At 43.7% G+C, this 20,743-nt stretch overlaps 1 protein-coding gene and 1 long non-coding RNA gene across 3 annotated transcripts in view; one reads left to right on the top strand and one right to left on the bottom strand.

Annotated features, from left to right (window-relative positions):
* The window catches only part of CFAP20DC (CFAP20 domain containing), a 303,119-nt gene extending 294,178 nt beyond the window's left edge, over positions 1-8,941 (top strand). The window contains exon 18 of one of the 2 annotated variants that reach the window (XR_014250542.1): positions 779-3,307. Coding sequence is in view for 1 of the 2 variants with exons in the window: in XM_082412150.1 (XP_082268276.1) it covers positions 7,087-7,130 (44 nt within the window). In the remaining variant the exon portion in view is untranslated. Of the gene's footprint in view, positions 1-778; positions 3,308-7,086 lie in introns of those variants that run through there. The other variant, XM_082412150.1, reaches the window with a different exon arrangement.
* LOC309637552 overlaps positions 1-20,743 on the bottom strand; it is a 398,176-nt gene that overhangs the window by 173,303 nt on the left and 204,130 nt on the right. The window lies entirely within an intron of this gene.

Raw genomic sequence — 20,743 nt, 5'->3', positions numbered from 1 at the left:
TAACTCTGTTTTTGATGACCACTGTAACCATCCCCTCCCCCAACACACACACAATCACAGAATTCCTGGCCCAAAGAAGGTGCTTAATAAACATTTGTTGGAATAGATTTATATGGTTATTGAGCATCTCAGATCCACCTGACACTGTGTGAGGGGTAGGAATACAGTAGTTACTGAGACAGTCCCACATCTGCCATCTTGGAACTCACATCTAGACGGGGAGACAGACAATACACAAGCCTACGGGATGCATGTGTTGAAAGAAAAGGGCTCCTGGAGAGAAAAGTAGGGTACTCAACCTAGCCTAGAATCTGGGAAAGGTTTCTTGAGGAAATGAGATTTCCACGAAGCCCTTCTCCCCACCACACACACCCCGCCCCAGTCCTCCCTCCCAGCCAAGCAGGTCTCAAGTTCCTCCTTTCTTTAGGAGCAAATAATTAGTCCTTTGCAATTTACATTTATGATGTGTTGTGGGATGAATCAGTATAAGCCAAGGAAAAAGAAGTATAAATATGTTTCTCGGTGCAAGTGGGCTGTTTAATATAACTGTGTGCACTAATTAAGTTGTATGTAACACGGAAAGCACTTTGACATTGTTAAACTTAATGACCCTCTGCTTAAAGAGAAAAGACATTTACAGTGAAATTATAGTCTGTGCTGTAATGCCTAGCTGGAGCAATGCCTTCCAGTAGATTGTTTCCAAACCCCTCAAAGCACCAGCTTGAAATAACAATGTGCAAGTGACAGCACTGTCTTTAAGCCATTTCATTGTTTTCAGGAATGTTTCTTCGGCCTCTGCACACCACAGAGCTAAAAGTCAGAGCTGTTGATAAGGTGTGGAGTTATCTTACTGACTCTTGGAGCCCAGAAAGTTTTAGGTGGCCAATGAAGTCTTCAAATTCACCATCTCGTATCAAGAACTCATATCAAGACCATCACCTTCACACGTGAGCTCAATTAATCTTCATGACAACCCTCTAAGTTACTTTTATAGTCATTTGATAGATGAGGCAACTGAGGCTGGAAGAGCTTAAACAGCTTTATTCATTTCTCCATTCATTTCAACAAGTAGGTTTTGAATGCCGGTTGTGTACCAGGCCCTGTTCTGAGCACTGGGGTGTCAACAGAGAACAAGAAAGTCAGAGCCCCTGTCCTCAGGATGTTTGCATCCTAGGGGAGCATCCACATAAACACATGGACCACAGCACAGGGGGAAATGTACTGGAAGAGAACCAGCTAGAGAGGAACTCCCAGGGAAGGGGGCTTCCACTTGAGAGGAAGGTCAGGAAAGCCCCTCTGAGGAGACATACGACCAGAGATTTGAATGCTGAGGAGGGGGCATCTCTGGGGAAAGGTTTCCAGGTAGAGGAAACAGCTGGTGTACAGCCCTAGAGACAGGACTGCACTTAGCATGCTCAAGGGCAGGGGGAAGGCCAGAGTGGCTTGCAGGTAGTGATGGAGGGGGAGAGTGCCCGGTGGTCTCTACTGGGACATGGACTCTATCTGGCTCCAGAGCCCATGGTCCTAACCACTGTGCTTCACAGTCTCATACCCAATAGAAATAACACAGAGAAGCCTGATCTGGTTCTTGGGGAGAGAGAAGCCAAGCCCTGGGTTCCAGCTCTTCTGGGGAGATGCGAGCTCCCAAACCATGAATGTAATGGGGGAAAGAGAGTCGGATGGAAACTGGTTCTTCAGCCCAGCCCCAATCAGGTGAGATTCCGTTTTATCAAACAGAGCTATTGAAACAAAGACACCTGAAGGATTGCAGCTGAAGATCTGGGCAGAGCACAAGATCTTCCATGCCTGCAGGGTGAACTATTTGGTAACACAGATTATACTTTTCATTCATTCATTCATTTAAATAATATGAGGAAGCATCTACTATGTGCCAAATAGACCCTGAATCTGGTGCACGAGATACATGCTGTCCCTACCTGCACGGAATTGACAGTGTAAGTAGGACATGGAGTCACTAGAACTCCACTCACTGGGAACATAATTTTATCTAACTCAGGATAAAGGGGCACATGGCAAAATTAGTTTGCATCAGGAAAAGAGTCAAAAAAGCAGCTTTCCCGAGAAGGGCTGGGAGCAGCTGCCCTTAGCCCGGTTTCCAACCTCATCTCTCCATCCACAGGCTGGTGACTTCAGAGTTCCCACTAGCAACTGTCAACAAAGGGAGAGGGAACAGGGAAAGGGAGGGCACTCAAACATTTTTTAAGGATTCTTCAATACAATTATGGAAGAGAAAGGAAGTCAAGTTAATCCTTGTTTAACCAGAAAATTCATCAGAACATTGCCCTACCTCCTTGTTTATCAATTAATTGAATTTGTATTAGAAGCAATTGTACCAGGTGTACCAGCACACCCATAAAAAGAGTCACAGTTTCTAAACATTATTTCCTTGAGTAATAGGGATGATATACCATAAATAGCAAAGCAATGTCTTTTAATCCCCATTCCCACTTCCTCTTGCCAATGCACACCCACTCGTACATACACGTACACATCTAAATCCTGCTCCTGAGATCCTGGCTTTCAGTATCATCATCTTGCTGAGAATGCTAAAACTCATCTGAGCCTACTGGCTTGGCTTTGCAGGTGGTAGAGACCAATATTTCTAATTAACACGATCTTCCTTAGCATACCAAGACCAGGCCGGGGATGGGACCAGAGTGTTCCCACATTGCCAGGCTAGGAAGGACTGGGGATGTGACAGAAAAGAAGTAGAGTACCCACCCCTTCCGTGCAGACAATTGAGGGGGACAAAGGGAGCAGACAGAGCGGTCAGGGTGGGGCTTCTCCTCCGGGCCAAGGCCTCAAAATGAGGATGTGTCATGGCAGGTGGCAGTGCCCCTGGGGCAGGGGGCTTGCCCACTTCACATTCACCGCTCTGGGTGGGATCAGCTCTCAGGCTGATCTGTCCCAATGCCGAGGCGCTAGATGTACAAGAGTGGACACAGGGTACAGACCAGAAGGTCAGGAGGCGTCAGGAGTACCATTTCAGTCATATGGTGGGGCCCTGCTGTTTCCACCTTCCAGCTGGTGGGAACCAATTGGGAATCTTGTCAGGGGCAGATGAAATTTGAACAAACTGCATACTTAAACTGAAAAGAGACCATTGAAACCATAAGAGCCTGAGATATTATTAAGTGGCTCCTTTAAGGTTCATTCCTCCCCAGTAGAAGGAGGTTATGGGGAAGATCAGGTGGGTTACAGGAAATAAAGAAGTGGTATTTCCTTCCCCATCTGGGTGTAGCATTAGTGAATTTTGTAATCTCGCTACATTTCTTATCATCTCTCCCCCACTTGGCGGTTTTGTTTTGTTTTGTTCAACACAGTTGATCCAGTGCCTAACAAGACCAGGCACAAAATTGGCCTTCAGTTAAGTAGTGAATGAACATACGAATTAATAACTAAATGAATGAGGCCAACCTTGAATTCCTCTATAACTAATCCAAATGGGGATGGTGGAAATGAGAAGCTATGAGAAGAAAACTTATTAAGTCAGACATCAGTCATAGCCAACATTGGTTGTTCTACCCAATAACCTCCTCCCCTTCATCTTACTAACAACGCTCTGGTTTGAGCAGCAGTGTTAGAATACTCCCTCCCCAGATTCCCAAGTCGCTGTAGATGACAAATTCTGGCTAATGAGGTGTCAACTGAAGCAAAGAGAGTGGGGCTTCCAGGAAAACTGTTGTTTTCCTGATAACAAGGGACAGACTCAGCTGGCACACACCTTTTTTTCTCTTCTTATTCCCTCTTCTTCCTAACTGAAATGCAGAAGCAATGCCTGGAGATGCCACAGCCATTTTGCAGCCATGAGGGTGAAAGTCACATGCTGAGGATATCAGAGCGCTTGATTCTTCCTTGAGCTGCACCAGCCCTGGACCACAACCTCCAGAACATATTACGGCTTGAGAAGAATAAGCCTCTTTTTCTGGGTTTACAGATCCCAAACCATCCTTGGAAAGAATTCAGGGTTTTATGAACTTGAGAAGGGGAAGTGCTATATCATTTTTACAAACCTCAAACTGAGATTAAGCATTCCCTTCCATTATGAATGTGGGCAACAGACTGGTGTAGTATCAGCAACACCTGTAGACTTTGTCCCTAGAAATCCCAGTTGTTTTCATTCAGCATTGCAGTTATTGCCTTTATCTTGATTTATCACTTACAGTTATCACTATTTTGAAATTCTGCTGGTTTGTTATTAGACTCACTGCTTGATCTAGTTATTTAATGAATTAGTTTGAAAAGCACGTATATTACTGTATCCCAACTTTGGAGTTTTAAAAATATTTGATAACTATTTCAATTAATTGGTTTCCTTCACAGTCTATTTTATTTTATTTTATTTATTTTATGCATGTAAAAACATTCTTCCACAGAATTCTCCTGACTTCCAAAGGAGGTTATGGTTCGAAAAAGGTTCAGAACCTCAATTTTATTGAGTTAAGCACCGTGATCAGGTTTCTTTACGAGCGCACAGTTCCTAACTGATCCCCCAATTTTCCCCAGCTGATTCATGGGCAACTCTGAGTGGTGATGATTTCTGGAACCAAGAGGAGAGACGCTGATGAATCAAGAACAACTTTTGCAGCTCATTTCCCTTCAATCTTAATTTCTTCCTGGCCCTAAGCGTCCCCTGTTGAAATGCAGGTGCCCTTGAAAACACTACAGGAAGGTACACAGTGCCTCTCCCTCCTTCACAAGTCTTCCTACTACTCACAGGACAGCAGCCAGCCGAGGACGTGGAAAATGGCTTCCTTCTTGTCAGTATGTGATGCCCCAGGGCCAGAAAAGTTTAAAAATTAATGCAGGCTTCACCCCACCTGTGCTATCATTCTCAGGCCTCACCCCCTTGCCCCACAGCAACGGTGCAAGCCTTACTGGCTGTTTCCGTGCTTTATGGTGGCTGACGTCATATCTTCCTGCTGTCGTGATTTGTACTCTGACAGTTATCCAGCTTGGCATGACCAACCTCTGGACGACCTGTCCTTCATCACAGCTGCCAATTTGCCCAGAGCCATTTGTCCAGACTGCAGCCTCTTGGCTTCTTATGACATGACTCCTGCAGGCCGACTGGGGAGCCAAAAGAAATCACATGTCACATCCACAGAGTGAGCAAAGGTCACCTCTTCTCTGTGGCAACAGAACATCTGCCCCAGGGAGATGAATTGATGATCACTTCATCCCTTGTAATGCTGAAATTTCTTTTTCTTTTGTGTTTGGCCATAGAACAGAGCCAGAGCCTGAAAAGGAAAAGTCAGAAGATGTCAGACACCAATGGGAGGCCTGGCTTTGGCAGTGGCTGGTTGGCATGGGACCTGGTAGAGTTAAGGTCATCTGCTGCCCCCAGCCTGGGATCTCAAGACATATGCTGCTTTCATGCTTCTTAAGGGCACAGAGTCCACTGAGTGTTCCTCTCAGAGGCTTCCTGGGCTTTGTGTGGTTATTTTGCACCTGGTATTAGGCTGTGAACCTATTAGCTATCTGTTGCTGTATAACAAATTACCCCAAAACTTGGTAGCTTAAAACAGTAAACATTCCTATGGTCAGGAACTCAGGCACAGCTTAGCTAAGGGCCTTTGCCTCACAAGGCTGCAATCAAGGTGTCAGCTGGAACTATGGTCTCATCTTAAGTCTTATCTTAAAGCTGGACTGAGGGAAGATCTTTTTCCACACTCACTCACGTGACTGTTGGCAGGATTTAGTTGCCCGTGAGCCATTGGACTGAAGGCCTCAGTTCTTCACTGGCTATCGGCTGGTTCCTGGCCACATGGGTCTCTCCACAGGGCAGCTCACAATGTGGCAGTCAGCTTCTATCAGAGAGAGCAAGTGACAGAGCAGTAGAGGGTGACAAGGTAGAAGGCAGAGTCTTTATAACTTGATCTCCAAAGTGACATTCCTCCACTCTTGTTGCATTCTGTGCATCAGAAGCAAGCCACTGGGTCCAGATCACCCTCAAGAGGAGGGGATTACACAGAGCATGAGCGCCAGGGAGCAAGGGTCACTGGGAGCCATCCAAGAAACTGCCCACCACAACAGGGAGTTTGGGGAAACTCTGTTCATATTTTATGCATGCATTGCATTTCTTTTTTTTTTTTTTTTGGCTGTGTTGGGTCTTTGTTGCGGTGTGCAGGCTTCTCATTGCGGTGGCTTCTCTTGTTGAGGAGCACGGGCTCTAGGCACGTGGGCTTCAGGAGTTGTGGCTCGAGGGCTCAGTACTTGTGGCTCCCAGGCCCTAGAGTGCAGGCTCAGTAGTTGTGGTGCACGAGCTCAGTTGCTCCGCGGCATGTGGGATCTTCCCAGACCAGGGCTTGAACCCATGTCCCCTGCACTGGCAAGCGGATTCTTAACCACTGCACCACCAAGGAAGTCCCCTGCATTGCATTTCTGAACCCAATTTTTTGTGCTTCTATATTCAAATTGCATGCATACAGTTGCCTAACACTAGTGTTTCTTAACCTGAAATCCATGAGCACTGGGGGAAGGTTCTAGGAATCTCCTGAAACTGTAAGTCAAATGTTGTCTATAAGTAGATTTTGCCGGGAAGAGGATCTGTAGTTTTCATTAGATTCCCAAGTGGGATCAAGAATCCAAAAAATTAGAGCCACTCCCTGTAATCTTTGTGAGACACCTGTGTTCCCAAAATGCTATCAGATGCTACTGAAGGGCCAATGGAGGAAATGGCCACATAGCAGGTCAGAGCTGGAGAGACCTGGCCAGCCTGCTCAAGGGCCATTCTCATCCAACAGGTAGAGAAACAGAGGCCTGCGGAGGGGAGGGGGGCAGGTAAAGGCACTGGGCTAGGGTCACAGGGGTCCTGACAGGTTTGGAGGCCAGAGCCTGTTCCATTTTCACCAGGCTGCTCTTAGCGCTACCTGATCCCACTAAGGAGTGGCGCCATGTGTTAGGTGGCCATCGGACAAACATGGATTTTTGCCAGCAAACTGGTATTAATGTTGCTTCAACACAGTGGCCTTACATGAAAAATCCACTCTCAACTCTTTGCTTACACTTTACATTGTTTTGCCTTCAATTTGCTTGACAAATCTTGCCTTTTATTTATAACAGCCATTCACACTCCGTCGGACAGGAAACGAAGAGTAGCCACGTGAAAACTCATCCTGTTGACTTCAGGGAGAAAGAGGGGCTGGAGATGGCTGCTGGGGTCCTTGATGAAGCCGCTTTGACAAAGACAGTCCCTCTCATCAAACCAGGTGCGTGGCTGAATCGCCCCGGTCAAGAGTGTGTCTGGCTTTGACTACGCCCTCCGCATACTTAAGATACGTGGCCGTGGGTGAGTCACTTAACCTCCCTGGGCCTCAGTTTCCCTGTCTGCAAAATGAGGATAACATTTGGACCCCACCTTGCCCCAGGGCCATGGGGAGTATTAGATCAGGTAGTAGGTATAAAGCACCCAGCCCAGCATCTGGCCCAGAGTAAGCCCTGGAAACACAGGGACTGGCAATGTCCTTCCCCTTTCTGGATTTCTACAGGCTCGGGAGCCTGGGTGAGATCAAGATTAAGAACCTGGTGAGGAGTAGAGAACACCTGTTTTTTTCACTCCAGAGTCTGAACTTGTAACCAGTGACATATACCAGCGTATGAGTGCAAAGCCCTGGAGCCCGGGGACGCTGGTTTGAGTCTCTTCTCGCCCACACCCAGTCAGGACTCTGACCATGCACTACTCCCTCAAGGCCTCCCGTGAGCAGGACCGGCTTGTTCAGAGATGCTGGGAGCCACACACCTGCGGCCCGCCCGCCCCCGCCCCCGCCCCCTCCACATCCACCTGCAGCAAATGCTGCTCGTCAGTGGGGGCACCTGGGACGGACCCGTGAGCAGGACCCGCTCTCCTGCCTCTCCCAGTTCAAGAGACACCTCGGGACAGAAAGGAAAGCATAATCAAACCCCCTGGCAAACGTGCTTCTGACTGACCTTCTGGAAAACACTGGTGATATTTACAAGGAGAGAGTCCTCACCCATGAAGGGCTTTCAGCAGATTGTACCTGAGGTGTCTGGGTTACTTATGGCAAACAAATGTGGAATCTGTGGATTTATGGGGCTTGGCCTCCTGGAAGATGTCACTACCCTTTGAACTTACTGGAGTATAACACGGAAATGCTTCGTGACCGGAACGGCTCTCTAACGGGTAAGCTTTGCCCCAGCTGGCATTGCTTAGATAGTTCGTTCGTTTAATCTGGAAGAGGAGAATTCTACTGCAGCAAGAGGGGGTCTGGGGACGACACTGGTGGTCCCCAGCCTCTCCTGGCTCCGCTCGTAACTGGTGAGAACTTATGTTCTTAAAATTGTTGGTGAATTTGGATACTGGGTAAACTGGGTAAGATCTCTGGTGCTCTGAGCCACGTTCGGCATTCCCGTCTTTAGTGTTAGCTCAGCACCCTAGGGCTAAAGAGAGTTTGTCAAGACGGTGATCTTGGGGTCGGGGCCCTTGTGTCTCTGGGACGTCAGACCTGACCGTAGTCGGTGCTCAGCAGTCATTCCCTGAATGAGTGTTGGTGATTTCATCCTAGGAGTTGACTTTTAGGCCCCTGACTGTTCCACAGAAGCATTCGGCGATTCGCCTCACATAGGGAAGCAGGGGAGGCCCTGGGTAAGGGGGAGAAATCATGCAGAATGCTGAGTATTTCCTCAAACCCATTTTGAAAACCGTAAGCCACCACCCAGAACCCGTAGCCAATGTGACGGGGAGATCTGGCTGGTGCCGAAAGCCCTTCTAAAGCAGTCCCAGCAGCTCAAGAGATTCCTTCCCTGCCCTTGCAACGAGTAATCCATGAATTAGAAAGGATCGACATTGGTGAACAAAGCCATTACAATCCATCAGTTGAACGTGAGAATTCTGTGGAAATGGCCAATTTTTTTTATCATTCAGATTTTTATTAAAATAATAGACATGTAGACATTTTTTTATAAAACAACCCAAAACCTTCATGAATCTTCACCAGATCTTCCCCTTGAGCAGGGTCTAAGTAGTAATCACACTAGTGGATCCATCGGACCACAGGCCTGACCTCTCCACAAATAAATCAACATCAGGGGAATAATATGACCATCTTGAAGGGTGAAGTATTGCCCAGCTTGTCTATGTAGCTAAAGTGCTCTCAAGGTTACCACTTATATTCCAAAATAGTAACAATAATAATAGCTGACAATTACTGAATGCTAATATAAACTTTACATGTGCCTTGAATCTTAGTAACAACCCTGTGAGGTTGGTTCTATTATTAGGCCCTTTTTAGAGATGAGAGAACTGAGGCTTTGCAGAGGTTAAGTGTTTTGCTCCAAGTCCAAGAGCTAGGAAGTGGTAGATCTAGCATTTATAAAATGACATCTAGAATTAAGGTAAAATAAATGAAAAGTTAAAACACAACTAATTTAATTGCAGGTAACATCTTTAGCATAGAAATCTGGCTCAAAGCATGTGAAGAAGGTGGAATTCCCCCGAAAAAATAGGCATATAAACTACAGGTTTTTGTTGTTGTTGTTGAAGTATAGTTGATTTACAATGTTGTCTTAGTTTCAGGTGTACAGCAGAGTTATTCAGTTATACATATATTCATTCTCTTTCAGATTCTTTTCCCATTTAGGTTATTACAGAATATTGAGTAGAATTATTCCCTGTCCTATACAGTAGGTCCTTGTTGGTTATCTATTTTATATATAGTAGTGTGTGTATGTTAATCCCAAGCGCTAATTTATCCCTCCCCACTCCCAGCATGCTTCCCCTTTGGTAACCATAAGTTTGTTTTTGAAATCTGTGAGTCTATTTCTTTGTTGTAAATAAGTTCATTTATATTATTTTTTTAAATTAGATTCCACTTATGAGTGATATCATATGATATTTGTCTTTCTCTGTCTGACTTACTTCACTTAGTATGATAGTCTCTAGGTCCATCCATGTTGCTGCAAATGGCATTATTTCATTCTTTTTTGTGGCTGAGTAATATTCCATTATATATATGTACCACATCTTCTTTATCCATTACTCTTGTCGATGGATCTTTAGGATGTTTCCATGTCTTGGCTATTGTAAATAGTGCTGCTGTGAACATTGGGATGCATGTATCTTGTCAAATTATGGTTTTCTCTGGATATGTGCCCGGGAGTGGGATTGCTGGAGCATACAGTAGTTCTATTTTTAGTTTTTTAAGGAACCTCCATACTGTTCTCCATAGTGGTTGTACCAATTTACGTTCCCACCAGCAGTGTAGGAGGATTCCCTTTTCTCCACACCCTCTCCAGCATTTATTGTTTGTAGACTTTTTGATGATGGCCATTCTGACCAGTGTGAGGTGATACCTCATTGTAGTTTTGATTTGCATTTCTCTGATAATTAGCAGTGTCGAGCATCTTTTCATGTGCTTTTTGGAAATGGCCAATTTTTGATGCATGTGAGCCTCACAGAAATGGAACTTCTATTAAGAAAAGGTCACCAAATTTCTCCTATTAAGGAAAGATACTGAATACCATTCCTTTTCCCTAATGCAAACTAAAAATTAACATGGGATTTTTTTCAAGAATCAGAAATGGTAAAGAAAACACAGCAGGCTTTGTCAGCCCATTTATCTGGGATCTACACATTTTTAAAGCAGAAGAAGAAAACACTGAACATGTGGCAAAGAGAGAGGAGGTGCAGAAAAAATGATATTTAACATTTATTGGAAAATAATTTTCCTCAGCATTATAATAATCCATTAACCCCGGAATAAACCCAAAGTTAATGGTTATTATCATTATGCAGCAACGTCTCACATTTTCCAAGGCAAACAAAACCATCATTAAAAACAATGGTGTCTCCTTAAAATCGCTTTAATGCTCATTTTTGGCTAAATAAAATCCGTTACCCAGAGAAGGAAATGCCCAGTGTTAACTACAAGACCGCGCTTCAGTACAGGGCCTGGGTGGCGTCACATACCTCTTTTAAGAGGAGAAAAGCCCTGAAACTGAATTACTGCCTGGAGATTTTGTGTGGAGTAGGGCATTGGGAAGGGAGGTTGTCAGATCATATTCTGTATGTTTTACAAGGCATCTCCTAGTATACGTTTAAATCTCACAAATTTTATGCTGGGGAGCCAGAGGCTCAGAGCTGTGAGCGCTGAGGTGTTAGAGGACAGAGATACAGTGAAATAAATGCTGTCTTTTCTGTCTCTGTCATAATTCTCTCAGCTTATAAAGTAACACTACAAAAAGAGACTGTGTGTATGTGAGAGAGAGACAGACAGACAGACACAGAGACACAGAGACACACAGAGACAGGGACAGAGAGGAGAGAGAGAGCAAGGAAGGCAGGAAGGGGAGAGACAGAGACAGAAAGAGAGAGAGAACAGCCATCGCTTGGAAGATAAGAGTTGAAAGGAAGGCCTGCTTTATTTGTTAGTTAATTATCTAGGTCAGAGTTTCTCAGTCTTGACACAATTGACATTTGGGCCAGACAGTTCTTTGTCAGTGGGTGGCTATGGGGCTGTCCTGTGCCTTGTAGGATGCTTAGCCCCATCCCTGACCTTTACCTCCTAGAGAGATAGCAGTCACATCACCTGCTTCCCAGTTGTGCTAACCAAAAATGTCTGCAGACTTTGCCAAATGTCCCCAGGGGACACAATCACCTGTATTGAGAACCACTGATCTAGAGCCAAGATTGGGCCCTCAGGGGTTATCACTGGGTTAGGGACACAAGGAGTAGGAAGGACCCAATGTCTCTGGTGTTCTACGTAGCTGGCTGCATGTTCAATGTCTACCCAGGAAGGAATCTGCTCAGGGCAGTAAATCTGACCTGCAGCTACAGGAAACAAAATGCAGTTTCCAGAATCTTTCTACCTGTGCCGTCATCAAAATTAACTGTTAATGTGCTCTAAGACTATCATCACCCCCTACTCACAAAAGAAGATTCAGACTTGGCCCAAAGTATTAGTCAGAGTTCTCTAGAAAAATAGAACCAGCAAGAAGCATGTATAGCATGTATAGAGAGAGGGAGAGATTTATTACAAGGAAATGAATGATGCAGCTGCAGAGGCTTGGTAAGTTCAAAACTTGCAGGGTATATTGGCAGGCTAGAGACTCAGGGAAGAGTTGCAGTTCAAGTCCAAAGGCAGCCTGCTGGCAGAATTCCTTCCTGCTCAGAGGAGGTTCAGCTTTATTCTATTAAGGCCTTCAATTGATTGGATGAGGCCCACCCACGTTAAAGAGGATAATCTCTTTCTACCGAAACACACATTTCTGTGTGTGGATGTTGATGATCCTGCAGCTTCACCTTGTGAACCACCTGAGAACCCGGTAATGCAATGATGACGGCAGAGGAGAAAAGAACAAGGGTCTTTAACGATGTCTTTGAGCCCCCAAGAATCACCCTTCTTGGACTTCTTGCTAATTGAGACACTAATTATTTTTAAGCCGGGTGAGCCTGTGTTTTGTTGTTGTTGTTGTTGTTACTAATAGCTCATGTCATTTGGTCTGCAACAACAGAGAAAATATACTTCTGCGACCTAAGAAAGTAGATAATCTAAGAGAAATCTGATGATGACGGTGATGGTGATGATGGAGATAGTGATGATGCTGCTTCTGCTGGTGATAACGATGGGGGCGCTGGTGGTCATGATGCTGATCATTGTGTTGGTGGTGCTGTTGATGATGATGTGGCAGTAACTATGGTGATGATGATGATGGTGGTGATGGTGGCGATGGTGACGATAGTAAAGCTGGTGATAATGACGGGAATGGTGATGCTGAGGTTAACAGCTATCACTTGTTGAATGCTTCCATTGTACCAGATCTACTTCTTCTGACCAGGTCTCTCAATTGCTTGGGTTGATATAAAGAGAAAATGGGATAACAGATGCAAAAGCTTCTTAAAAGGATTAAACCATCATTGCATTAATAATCCATTTATGAAACACTATAGCCCTACACTATGCTCAGTGCTTTAAGCAGATATTTTCTCACCACAGTCCTATAATAAAGAGTCAGACTCCATTTTTTATGTTTGACCACTGACAGCTTTCAAGCCCCCACCATTCCCGTTTCCCTTTGTCCCCCTCTGGGCAAGCCGATAAGAAAGCCCAGACACTCGCATCTGAAACAATTTTGGGTTGGGGGAGGCTGGTCCTGCCCTCCACATAGGGCAACCACAAAGTAAACCCTGTGAGATAGGGAGTCTGATTATTCCCATTTTATTGATGAAGGAACAGAGGACCACATAGCTAGTATATAGCAAAGATAAGATGCTGTCTGACTCCAGAACCTGAGCTTCTGATCAACAAGGCTATATTTTCTCCACTTCTGGGAGTGTTTCAAAAGATGGAACAGGATAATCACTGTGGAAGATGCTTGGAAAATAGTATTTGTTCACTTATTCTTTCAAACATTCAACAAGTAACTAATTGTGCCTCTGCTACATACCAAGCTGGGGCTAGGTTTGGGGGGACAGACACTCGGACAATCAGAGGCCCTTTGATCCAACAAGAACCAAATACTTTTCTGAATGAGGTTATAAGATCCTGGGGAAGGTAGAGGTCAACCTGTGGAAGATGCTCATTTGGCCAAAATGGGCAAGTAGATTGAGAATGAAAGATGAGGGATGGGCCATAGAAAGATAACTACAAACCCAGCAAGCATGAGGCTCTTTGCTACAGCAGGACACACAACTTGGACCAGGGACGAAACTCATGTTAATGAATTATTATTACCTAATATTGCTGACGAGAAAGTCACAGTGATCCTCAGCACCATAGCTTGAATTGAGAGACTGCCTTGCTACTGCAATTAATGAAATGGTTTAATTTATAAATCAAACACATATTAAAAATTCAGAGGGTGGCAATCAATATTTTTCTGCTCATGCTACATTCATCTAATTTTCTGTAATAGATGGTATTAGAAGATGATTATTAGTAAATTAACAGAATATCCAATTGAAACACTTCTTGAGAGTGTTTGCCATTTCAGAGGGCTTGTTAATGGAAAATACAAGCCTTGGTTGGATCCTAAGGACGGTGCAGTAATCGACTACTCATTGAGCAATGGGGAGCTTCCATTTGAAGAGCATGGTGACAAATCAACCAGAGCTATTTAGAGAATTAGTAAATGTGTTGAAATACTTTTTTTTTTTGAAAGACAAAATGGGTCAGGTCTTGCTTCTTCCCACCTTTGAAGCCTGGGGCCAGTGTTGACCTTGGTCAAGCCAAATGGATGCTGTTTCCCAAGATTTTGAATCTTAAGGCTGTGAAGTCAGGACAGGAGGAGCCCTGGAAGGTGTGTTATCACAGTGACCATAGTGCACACTGACCACATTACCCCTGCTGCCTGGCCCTTCAGAAAGCCCTTAGTTCTCACCCATCTCCTAAGCTTAGTTTTCAAACCACTTCTCCATTCTGAGAACTCTCATGTCCTTCTAATCCATTCCTTTATGCTGAAGATGGTGAGTCTGTTTCTCGCTGGCAACCGGGAATTTTGACTGAGACATAAATAACCTGAAGGAAGAAGTAAGTTGTGCATTAATCAAGTTTCCTGCTCAGGTTAGGCTCTCTGTGTAAGGTAAGAAGAGCTTGCTTTTAGAAATATGGGTGAAGGCAGCAGGAAGCTATTTAGCTTTGATAAATGTGGGGAGTGTAGTTTGGAGGGCACCTGTCTCCAACTGAAATGGGAACAGAAAGAATTATGACCAGAGAGAGGGGCGGGAGAGGGGAGTCAATCCATTTAAGCAGAGCAGGTGAAATGAAGTCATTATCCAACAAACAGACAAAGGAGAGAAGTGTGCTGTTCAGGTTAGTATGATTACTTGGATCCCCTACTTAAAAGAATGATTAGGATGAATGGTAAATATGCACATCTGGTCATGAATCAAAGTGATACTTCTTCCTGGGCTTGTGTGTCTGGTTTCTGAAACTGTGCTCCTGGGATACGCTTCTCTTGCAGGGCTCCCTCTACAGAGGTCCTAAGCAAACTGATGGCACACAGTAGGTGCTCAATAAATACCTGTTGAAAGAATGAGCAAATTGTGACCCCAGTATTATGCCACTTCTTGTGGAAAGGAAGAGCGGTACAGCCTCTAGAAAATGATCACTCAGCCATTTGGGAACTCTTATCATCCATTTAAGGCTGTTCTTTCAGTAATTTCTTTCTGTTATAGGTTGTTGTTGTTTTTTTAACATCTTCTCTTATAGGTTTTTGTAGCCAGCCTTCATGATGGCCCCCAATGATTCTTTCATGCTGGAATTGATGCCATGTGTAGTCAAGTCCCCTCCCACACTGAATAGGGCTGAATAGGGCTGACATGCGTAACGAATAGGATATTGCAGAAATGATAGGGCATAACATGCAAGACTACATCATAAATGACGTTGCATTTTCTGCCTTGCTCTCTCTTGGATCACTTGTTCTGGAAGAAACAAGCTGCCATGTTGTGAGAACACTCAAGCAGCCTTATGAGAAGTCTACATGGTGAAGAACTGAAATGTCATACCAACCACCAACATGTATGGGGCAGCCAAGCGAGTGAGCCGTCTTGGAATCAGATCATCCCGCCCCAAACAAACCTTCAGGAGACTGCAACATCATGAGGGACCATGACCTAGAACCACTTAAGTCATTCCTGAATTCCTTATCAAAGGCATGTGTGAAGTAATACATTTTATTGCATTCTTACCAGCTGTGTAGGAGGGCTCCCTTTTCTCCACCACGAGTAGGTGTCTTTAGAAACTTAGGATCACCACATGGCCAACCCTATAGTCATCAGGAAATAGCCCTCCTGGATCTGCTTCCTCATGACCCTCCACCTCTCTTTCCCAAAGACCCAGCCCCTCACATTCAGCTTCTAGAGTGCATTGTTGGTCCTTCTCTATTTCATCCAGTTCCACCATCAGATGGGGAATGGAGCCTCCAACCCTAAGAATGGAGGAATGGAGAAGGGGAGAAAGAATTCTCTCCAAGTTCTCTGCTCAAAATGGAAAATCAAAAATAAAACTCAGACCCTTCACACGATGAAGATTGACCCCCTTTCTTTCCTACACATCTCCTATAAGTTATACTCACTACATGACAAAGGGCTGGGAGGATCCAATGCCTGAAGCCAGATGCCTGGCTCCAAGATGAAAATGATTCCACACTCCTTGCTCTTCTCTTCTCTGATGAATGCTTTAGCTCAATGTTTCTCAACTACACAAAGCCATAGTCCCTTGAGATACTCAGAGGAGGAAAAAAAAATTCTATGAACAAAAAATTTAGAGAATTGCTATATGCTATAGTCCCCTCTTGGAGATCTGCAGCGTATGTCCATGTCCTACAAAGGAGTCTCTCAGTAAGGAAACCTAGCTAACCCGGGATTTCCCAAATATTCCTGGACACAGAATATTTATTCTTGCCTAACATGAAATCCTGCTGAATTAGTGCCCTTTGGGAAACACCGTTTTACCCAAAATGTTGGTTTACTCTCTTTTTCAGTTCAGATTTCATGGCAAAGGCAAGTAAGAAAGCATGAGATAGGGAGTATCAGTGCTACCTAGACATAGCTCAGATGTGGAGTGAGAAAAGCCAGTGTGTTTTGTTTTGGAGTTTTGTTTGTTGGCTTACTTTTTATTTGAAGAAAAAATTAATACAAGAAATTATAAAAATAGCACAGAGAGTTCCTATGTACACTTCACACGGCTTAATGATAACATGTAACATAACCACATTATCAACAAGTTGATACAACACTATTAACTAAACTATTATTTGGATTCCACCGTTTTTACTTGCTTTTTTTATTTTTGGTGTATAGATTTATGAAATTTTATCACATGTGTAGATTCGTGCCACCACCACTACAATCAGGATACAGAACTGTTCCACCACCACAAAGAAACTCCCTCAGCTTCTCCCTTTATAGGCACACCCTCCACCACTCCTACCCCCTGGCAACCATCACTATCATTTTGTCATTTTCAGAGTGTTATATAAATGTGAATATATGTAATGGTTGAGGTTGACTTTTTTTCACTCAGCATCATATCTTTGAGATCCATCCAAGCTGTTGCGTGTGTCAACAGTTCATTTCTTTTTACTGTTGAGTAATATTCTATTGTGTGGATTTAAGACCATTTGTTTAGTCATTCACGTGATGAAGGATATTTGGGCAACCTCCAATTTGGGGCTATTATAAATAAAGCTGCTATAAACATTTGTATATGGATTTTGTGGGAACATAACATTTTCATTTCCCTGGGATAAATATCCAGGAGTGCAATTGCTAGGTTGCAAGGTAAATGTATACTTGACTTTATAAGAAACTGCTACAGTTTTACAGACTGACTATACCATTTTCATTGGCACCAGGTGTGTACTAGTGATCCACTTTCTCTGCATCCTTGTCAGCACTTAATACGTCAGGATTTTTTATTGTAGCCATTCCAATAGATATGTCATGGTATCTCATCATGGTTTTAATTTGCATTTTACTAATGGCCAATAATATTGAACATATATTCGTGTGTCTATTTGCTATCTGTATCCCCATTTGTTGAAATGTCTGTTCAAGTCCTTTGTCCATTTTCTAATGGGATTATTTGTTTCTTTTGAGTTTAAAAAGTTCTCTATAGGGCTTCCCTGGTGGCGCAGTGGTTAAGAATCCACCTGCCAATGCAGGGGACATGGGTTCGAGCCCTGGTCTGGGAAGATCCCACATGCTGCGGAGCAACTAAGCCCGTGCACCGCAACTACTGAGGCTGCGGTCTAGAGCCCGCGAGCCACAACTACTGACCCCCACACACCTAGAGCCCGTGCTCCGCAACAAGAGAAGCCACCACAGTGAGAAGCCCACGTACTGCAACAAAGAGTAGTCCCCACTTGCTGCAACTAGACAAAGCCCACGTGCAGCAACAAAGACCCAACACAGCCAAAAATTAATTAATTAATTAATTTTTTTTAAAGTTCTCTATATATTCTGGATACAAGTCCTTTGTCAGATATGTGACTTGCAAATGTTCTCCCCATTTTTTAGCTTGTCTTTTCATCCCTTACCTGGGACTTTTATAGAACAAAGCTTTTAATTTTGATGAAGTCCAATTTTTCAAATTTTTTCTTTTTATGAATTGTGCTTTTGGTGGCACATCTAACATCTCTTTGCCCTAGCCTAGGTCACAAAGAGTTTCTTCTCTATTTTCTTCTAAAAGTTTTATAGTTTTACATTTTACGTTCAGATCTATAATCCATTTTGAGTTAATTGTTGTACAAGATGAGAGGTTTAGGTCAGGATTCATTTTTTTTGCCTAAAGATGTCCAATTATTTCAACACCTTTTATTAAAAAGGCTATCCTTCTTCCATTTTGCTCCTTTGTCAAAACTCAGTTGGCCATACTTGTGTGTGTCCATTTCTGAACTCTTATGCTCAGCTCATCTATATGTCTACCCTTCCTCCAATACCACAGTGCCTCACTGACCATATCTATACTGTTAGCCCTGTTTGAGTCCCAGTTCCTTCACTTACAGTAATAGTAGGCAGACTAATGCCCCCCAAATGTCCACATCCTAATCCCCGTAAACTGTGAATATGTTAATCTTGTATGGCAAATGGGATTTTGAAGATGTAATTAAGGTTAAGGACCTTGAGACGGAAGATGATCTATTATCTGAGTGGGCACAGTCTAATCACATGAGTCCTTAAAAAGCAGCTTTCCCAGCTGTAGTCAGAGAAAGAGAGATGAGAAGACCAGAATAAGGGTCAGAGACATGTCACATTTCTGACTTTGAAGATGGAGGAAAGGGACCATGAACCAAGGAATGCAGGCAGCCTCTAGAAGGTAAAAAGGCCAAGAAACAGATTCTCCCCAGAGCCTCCAGAAGGAATGCAGCCCTGCCAACACCTTGATTTTAGACCTGTGTTGGATCTCTGACCTATGCAACTGTAAGATAATAAATGTGTGTTGTTTTAAGCCACCAAGTTTGTGACAGTTGGTTACAGCTCTTGTGGTTTAAAGGAAATATTTTCCAAAAGTCTTTTGTAAAGTGTAAAACATACTGGGCCTGTAAAAAGCCCCCCTAATTTTAGCTGTATTTTTGGTAAGATGGAAGCCTGACTTGCAGTAATCACTACAGATAGGCTGAAGAAGTGAGCTCTCACTGTGATGGAAAATGGGTGGGAGGATAGCAGACCATGAGCCTCAGATAGACAGCCTGTGATCAAATCCCCACTCCATTGCTTTCTAGCTGTGGCACTTTGGGCTGTGACACTTCATGTCTCTGTGCCTCCATTTCCTTTTTTGTAAAAAAAAAAAGAGTTTAATTACATCAGTGCCTCATGTATACACATTTACATGAGCATGTGAGCTGCTTCACACAATGCCTAGCACGTAATTTGGCTATTTATCCTGTCTGTATGCAAGCCCCTGTAAATGCTTGATGCTCATCTCCATTAACTCCAACATTGTATCCTGAGAAACACAGATAAACAGAAGCTAACAGACCTGTTATTACCTCTTCTATATATTTTAGGGTGCCAAGAGAGTCCCTTGTCCCCCACAGGTCCTAACTGCATGGAGGAGCATGTAGATAGGTTTCCAGGAAGGTATAATCAAGCATGAGTCTCAAAACTAACCCTCCTCAGGAAAATAGTGAAAAGGTAGACAAGAAAACTGGGGTTGCAATGTGTAAACCAAATGTAGCCAGCCTCCAACGCGACTCCTAGTGATTTTCACCTCTTGCTACTCACACCCGTGGGTAGGCCCCTCACTTATGGAATAGGACTGACCTGTGTCACCAGTAGGACATTGCAGAAATGGTGTCATGTGACCTTCAAAGCTGGGTCAGAAAAGACATGTGGCATCATGTTACCCTCTCTTGGATCACTGTCTTGGAGAAGCCGGCTGACATGTTGTGGGAAATCTCAAGCGACCCTTCAGAGAGACCCAGAAGGTGAAGAACTAAGGCCTCCAGCCAACCATCAGGCCAAATTGGCCAGACATGTGAGTGAGCTATCTTAGAACAGAATCGTCCAACCCTAATGAAATATTCAGATGGCTGTAGCCTCAGCCATCATTTTGACTGTGACCTTGTCTTAGCCCATCTGGGCTGCTATAACAGTAATGCCATAGACTGGGTGGTTTATAAATAATAGAAATTTATTTCTCACAATTCTGGAGGTTGGAAGTCCAAGATCAAGGTAGATTTTGGTGCCTGGTGAGAGCCCACTTCCTGGTTCACAGATGTCTGTCTTAATGTCCTCAGATGGCAAAAGGGGTGAGGGGGCTCTCTGGGGCCTCTATAACACTACCTGCTGCTCCACAAGGGTAAAGTTGAGTAATGCAAGTGAAACCACTGTGTCAATCGTACAGTGATAAAGGCACTAATCCTATTCATGAGGGCTCCACTTTCATGACCTAAAAGCCCACCTCCAAATATCACATTGGGCATTAAGATTTAATATATGAATTTTCTTGGGATTGACAGATACACACTACTATATATAAAATAGATAACTAATAAGGACCTACTGTATAGCACAGGGAACTATACTCAGTACTCTGTAGTGGCCTATATGGGAAAAGAATCTAAAAAAGAGTGGATATATGTATATGTATAACTGATTCACTTTGCTGTACAGCAGAAACTAACACAACATTGTAAATCAACTATACTCCAATAAAATTTTTTTTAAAAAACATGAATTTTAGGGGAACACAAACATACAGTCTGTAGCCAGCCCCTTTTGATACCCTATGATTCTAAGCCAGAATCACATAGCTAA

Source organism: Balaenoptera physalus (genome assembly GCF_965194825.1).
Source record: "Balaenoptera physalus genome assembly, chromosome: 11".
NCBI lineage: Eukaryota > Metazoa > Chordata > Mammalia > Artiodactyla > Balaenopteridae > Balaenoptera > Balaenoptera physalus.
This window is presented reverse-complemented; position numbering and strand designations above follow the sequence as displayed.